General features: G+C 47.9%; 1 protein-coding gene across 1 annotated transcript in view; it reads left to right on the forward strand.

Moving 5' to 3' along the window:
• Window positions 1-5,876, forward strand: part of LOC105307860 (zinc finger protein 420) — a 31,856-nt gene extending 25,980 nt beyond the window's left edge. The window contains 3 exon segments of the mRNA XM_011383504.2: window positions 1,748-1,827; window positions 1,931-2,057; window positions 3,354-5,876. Of these exon segments, the coding sequence (XP_011381806.2) occupies window positions 1,748-1,827; window positions 1,931-2,057; window positions 3,354-4,762 (1,616 nt within the window). The 3' untranslated portion in view covers window positions 4,763-5,876.
• Window positions 5,877-6,123: the final 247 nt, after the last annotated feature.

Consider the following 6,123-nt stretch of genomic DNA (forward strand, 5'->3'; position numbering starts at 1 on the left):
CCTCTTGGGTGACCAGGGCCGGGACCAGGGCCAGGACTCGGACCGCGATGTCCGGCGCCCCCTCCCCTGCCCCGCCACACAGTCCGATGGCGGCAGTTGCGCCAAGGTGCCCGGCTCAGGTGAGTGCCCCCGGACCTCACCGCCCTCAGCTCCCCGAACCCTAAAGCCCCGCGTGAGGGCGCTGCTCCCGTCCTGCAGCCCAAGCCCAGGCGTCCGGGACGATGAGGTGCTTGTGGGTGACGTCAAGGGTGATGGGGTGTGGGAGAGTCACAGGCAGAGGGGCCCGCGGTATAAACACGTGGAGGGGCGAGTAACTTGGATGGACTCGGGAACCTTGGATCTTTCTTGTATCTGCATGGAACAGTGTTCGGCAGAGTCACGTCTGGGCTGTCAGGCTGAAGACGGGAGATGGGCGGCGGGGGGGGGGCTGTTGGAAGGGTGGTGTGCCTCCCTGCTGAGGACCCTGGGAGCGGTGTATAATCAAGAAGAGAAGAGGAACACGGTCTGATTTAGGGTTTTGAAAGTTTCCCAAGAGCTATGCAGAGCGGGAACGGATTGGAATGGGAGTGATGAGGACAGTGAGGCACAGGGAGGTTGAGTCCTTGTCAGAGATCACAGAGCTGGTGAGGGGCAGCACTGCACACTGAAGCACGGAGTTTAGTCATTCAGCCCAAAGTCACTTGTCCCTCAGGGCTGGGCAGAAGTCCAGAGGAGGTGTTAGCCCATTGAAACACATCATGGTCCCCAGCTTCTATTGCATGTTGTACCTAAAGCTGAAGAAGCACTTATGGAACCTACACATGGAAGTGGAGGGTGTTCCAGGCCCCCACTGATTCCAACCCCACCCATGTGAACTTTGGGGTTGTGGTGTCCTGGGGCCTTTGCCTGCCTTTCTCCCAGCTATTGGTTTTGGGGACCTGGGAGAAATCCCCTGGACTCCTTCCGAGTCCTAGCTGAAGGTCATATTGAGGGATTTCTATTCTGGCCACCAATCGAAATGGTATAGAAGGTTATCCCAGGAACAAGGAAGAGTAAGCATGAAACCAATGCAGAGGCATAAGACTGACTGAAATAAGATGGGTTTACTAAAATTTTGTGGTGAGCTTTGGTGGAATGTGGGCTGTTGCAGTCTTGTTGGTGGATCAGGTCACAGCAATTGTGGTCATTTGTGAGAATCACTACGCTTGGTATGGTATCAGTGTGTCTGGGCTTTTAACAAGGGTTCGGTGGAGAGGAGGGTTGTGGTACTGAGGGGACAAGTGCAGCATAGAAATGGAAGAAGGCCATGGGTATCTGAAATTCACATCTAGTTCTGTGTCACTAATGTTGAAGCAAAGAGTTAGAGACATGGGAGAGGCCTTCAAAGCAGCATCCAGGGCTACCCCTGGTGTTGGGATCCATTGGAGGGCTTGGGTAGTACTGGGTCCTGTTTGAATTTGCCAGGCCCTCTCTAGATGCCATATACTCGGAAATATTGGCTGAGTCTAGGGAGATGGCCATGGTGTGAGGCAGGGAGGTGGTGGTGGCTGTGGGGTCTGAAGATATGAGAAAGGTGCATGTAGAGAGAGGGAGTATGAATTGATGGCCCCTAAGTCTTGATACTGGAGAATTAAGGGTGATAGGTGACTCCAAATTTTATTGTGTTATGAAGCATAAGAACCTAAAGGAAATTGCCTAGTGGAAGGCTTGGGACCCTGCAGCCTACTTCCTGACCTTAGATGGTGTCTATTTGCCTGCTTACCTGTAGTTGCTGAGGGCCGAGCACAGGAATGGAACCATGAGGAAAGAGCAGCACCAATCACATCGAGTCCTGGTATTTCCTCTAAGTTGGGGAATGTGGAGGAAGGAATGGTGTAGGGTAGGTCTGTGGGGAATGGATTGTGGGTCCTCAGGAGAAAGGCCGTGGTTTCATCTGTCTCCATCATGACAGGGCAATGTGACTTTCGAGGACGTGGCTTTGTACTTCTCCCAGGAGGAATGGCTCCTCCTTGAAGAGCAACAGAGACGCCTGTACCACGATGTGATGCTGGAGAACTTTGTACTTATATCCTCTCTGGGTAAGACCTTCATGCTCCCCTGTGAGCTGGACTAGATTTTGCCTTTCCACTTTTTCCTAGGTGTTGCTCTGTCCTTTTTATGTCCTGACCATGGACACTGTCTCCTTTCTCAGTTCCCTGGGTAGGTGCTTTCCTTGCTAGGGTTGTCTGCACTGCCCTCTTTTTGCCCTTGCAGCCCAAATGCTGCTGTCCCAAAGCCTGGTAGAGGAGGATTCTGGGTAAGTAGTCTTACAGTCATCTAAATGGATCCCACCTTGCTTGTCATCTCCCTGGCTGGGGGACTTTCCAAATCCAGTACCTACGTACCCCAGGTTTTGCTCCCTTCTCCTAACTGACAGTTCTCCATGTCTGCATTTGTCCAGAATTGCCATCACCAGTGTGGGCACTACTTCCTTGCACCATTAGCTGTTGTGAGATCTTCATCCGAGTTTCTTTTAATAACATTTAGTTTTCTTTTTGTAATCCGTTATGTGATAAGTTGCTCTGGGCTGGTATTGGCCACTGACCTCTCCTGCCTTTCCCTTAGGACTTGCATTATCCAAGTCCCATGTAGTTGCTCACCTCTTGCTGGAGGAGAGAGTCCTGAGTGCCTCACAGAGTGGATATCACTCCCGCCATGGCAGGATGGGCTACAGGGGGCCTGGCTCTGCTGAGCGGCAGCTGAGAGAGGACATGACCTCAGGGCTATGTTTACATGATACAAGGAACCTTTCAAGCTAGTGTTTTGGTTCCATTGCCGGTGGCCATATTCATTTCTACTTTTTTCTTCCCCATTCTTCATTCTTGGCCAGCCTGACATTTTTACTGACTTTTAACCCCTGGCTGCTCCAGCTTTCCTGCCTCCACCTATTAACCCATTCCTCTTCACTGCTGCCTTTGCGGTGTTCTCCAACACTGGGTCATATTTCTAACTGGTGTGCATATATCCTTTATAGCCCTTGAACACCAGCTACCCATTTATAGTCAGATTTTTTTGTTCCTGGGCAAAAACTTCTGTGCAACACTCACATGTCAGCAGCAGCCAAGGTCATTCTCAGAGGTATAGTTTGGAAACTGCTACCCCTCCATTGCGCTGCATCCAATCCTTTCATCTTTCGTCTTATAAGGCCACTCTGTGTCTATGTCCTTTTAGAATCCAGTACTCTAAAGCAGCTCCTTCCTCATTCTGACCCCAAATCCCTCATCCTGAAAACAACCACATGTATTTATTCTTTGGTGTGTCAGATAAATATTTGTGATGTGACTCCCACCTGTCCCCAAAGACAACATGTACTTCACTAGCATTTCTGTTTTCAGGTTGTTTATGTGGTATAGAGAATGAGAAGGCACCTTCTGGACAGAGTGTTTCTCTGGAAAGAATGCCACAAATGAGGACTCCAAAGCCAGATCCATCAATCCAGAAGGCTCATCACTGTGAGATGTGTGTTCCCATCAGGGAAGGTATTTTGTACCTGACCAAGTATCAAGGAATGAATACTGGGCAGAAATCGAACACTCGTGTGGCATCTGCAAAACAGTTCTGTTTTTATGCACGTCTTCACCTACACCAGAAGGAGCACAGTATGAAGAAACTTGACAGCGAGGATGTGGACAAGGCCTCCTTTATGAAGAGCTATGAAAGTCATTCGTTGTGGAAGCCTTTCACCTGCAGGGAGGTTGGAAAGGATGTCTTGGCCAGTGTGGGTCTTCTCCAGGCCACTCCCAAAATGGCACTGAGTGTACTCAGCAGTGCTGAGTGTACAGAGGCCTTTCACCATGGAAAAAGTCTTTACAAATGTGATCACTGTGGGAAAGCTTTTCGCCACAAACGTACACTTACTCAGCACCGGAGAATTCACACTGGAGAAGGACTATATGAGTGCAGTGAATGTGGGAAAAGCTTCGGCTACAAGCACACATTTGTTCAGCACAAGACAATCCACACTGGAGAAAAGCCTTTTGAGTGCAGTGAATGTGGGAAGGCCTTCAGGTTCAAATATAAACTTGTTCAGCACCAACGTGTTCACACTGGAGAAAGACCTTATGAGTGCAGTGAATGTGGGAAAGCTTTTGGATGCAAATCTAAACTTTCTCGGCACCAGAGAATCCACACCGGGGCAAAGCCTTACAAGTGTGCCGAATGTGGGAAATTCTTTAGACAAAGCTCCAGCCTCGTTCAACACCAGAGAATTCACACTGGAGCAAGGCCTTATGAGTGTGGCGAATGTGGGAAATCTTTTAGCCAGAGCTCTATCCTCATTCAGCATCGGAGAATTCACACTGGAGAAAGGCCATTTGAATGTGGTGAATGTGGCAAATCCTTTAGACAAAGGTCCAGCCTCATTCAGCACCAGAAAATTCACACAAGAGCAAGGCCTTATGAGTGCACCGAATGTGGGAAGTCCTTTAGCCAGAGCTTCAGCCTCATCCTACATCGGAGAGTTCACACTGGAGAAAGGCCTTATGAATGCAGTGAATGTGGAAAATCCTTTAGCCAAAACTACAGCTTCATTCAACACCATAAACTCCACACTAGAGAAAGGCTTTGAGAGAACAGCCAACATGAGAAAGCCTTTGGTTAACATTCTGCTCTGAATCAACACCCAAAAGTTCACAGTCCAGCTAAGTTTTATGGCTTTAGCAAATATGGAAAAGGCTTCAGCAAAAATCTAAGCTTATTCAGTATGGAAATTCCACATAAGGTAATTAATGGCTTTAAATCTTAAGAAATGTGCTGTCTCTGTTCATTGTGACAGGATTAAAGAATCTCTATGAGAAGCCATCTGCCATGAGTTCCAGATATGTGAGAAGTTTGTGGGGGCTGCATTTCATATTCTCACCTGCTCAGGACCCTTGTTAGAATTATGCCAGGTTCTGAGGTGGAAGTCATTTTCCATCTACTACCTGGTAGATCTTTGTGGCTTGTATCAGTCACCACAACATGCTCAGAGGAGACAGATGTTTGTGCCCGCTCCCATTCTCTAGAGGAAATTGGACCGAGCCCCTGGGGTTTCCCATTCACTTCTCTCTGACTAGTTATGGTGTGGACTTGCCTCACTTTGGACCCTAGGGGCCCAGTCTGAGAACTGCTGGTAGTTTGTAAAGTATTCCCTTCTTTATGGCATTGTTGGTCTTATGTGATATTTCTGATGGGTTTTCTAGCCTCCAAGACCAACCTGGGAACTGCCTCACATTCCCCTGGAATGTGCAATAATAAATCTTAGTTATTTAAGTCACCTTTAATCTTAGTGATATTCATTGTGCAATAAGCTGAAAACAGTTGGGTTCTGCCCCTGTGAAGGGGTGGAGCGCTTTTGTGCAGGCATGAGAGGGAACAGTATGCTCTCACTACAATTTTTGCCTAATCTTCATTCCTTTTGTGATAAAGTAAAAAATATATGGTGTTTGTCAGTTCCTGGCACGGAGCTTCAGAAACCCTTGATATTTCCTGAGTAATGAGAGCATCTTTGATAATGGAATAACTCAAAGAGCAGGCCAGTAAAGAACTTCAGGAAGGGTGCTGGCTGCCAGATTAGAAGGTTAGAACTTTAAGCCCCACTCCTGACATCTGGGATGGAGCTGGAGATTGACTGTAATCACCAATGGCCAATGATGTAGTCAATCAGGACTTTTTAATAATACCTTGATAAAAACAAACAAAAAACCCTAGGGTTTGGGGAACAGCTGAGTTGGTAAACACATCCAGTCCTAAGGGAGGTGCACCCTGACTCCACTAGGATAGAGGCTCCTGTACTTGAGATGCTCTGGACTTTACCCTGTGTGCTTCTTCATCTGGCTGTTGGCTTGTGTTTTTATAATAAACTAATAGTAAATGCTGGATTTTCCTGAGTTCTGTGAATCATTCTAGTAAACTTGAGGGGTAGGAGCATGGGAACTCCAAATTTGTAATTGGCCTGACAGAAGCGCGGGTAGCCGAGGGACCCCATTTGTGGCTGGCATGAAGTGGTGATGGTCTTGTGGGACTGAGTTCTTAACCTGTATGGTCTGCACTAATTGCAAAGAATATCACAATTAAATTGAATTGTGGGACACCCAGTTGGTATTGGAGAATTGGTGCTGGAATGAT

This window comes from Pteropus vampyrus, unplaced genomic scaffold (genome assembly GCF_000151845.1).
Source record: "Pteropus vampyrus isolate Shadow unplaced genomic scaffold, Pvam_2.0 Scaffold523, whole genome shotgun sequence".
NCBI lineage: Eukaryota > Metazoa > Chordata > Mammalia > Chiroptera > Pteropodidae > Pteropus > Pteropus vampyrus.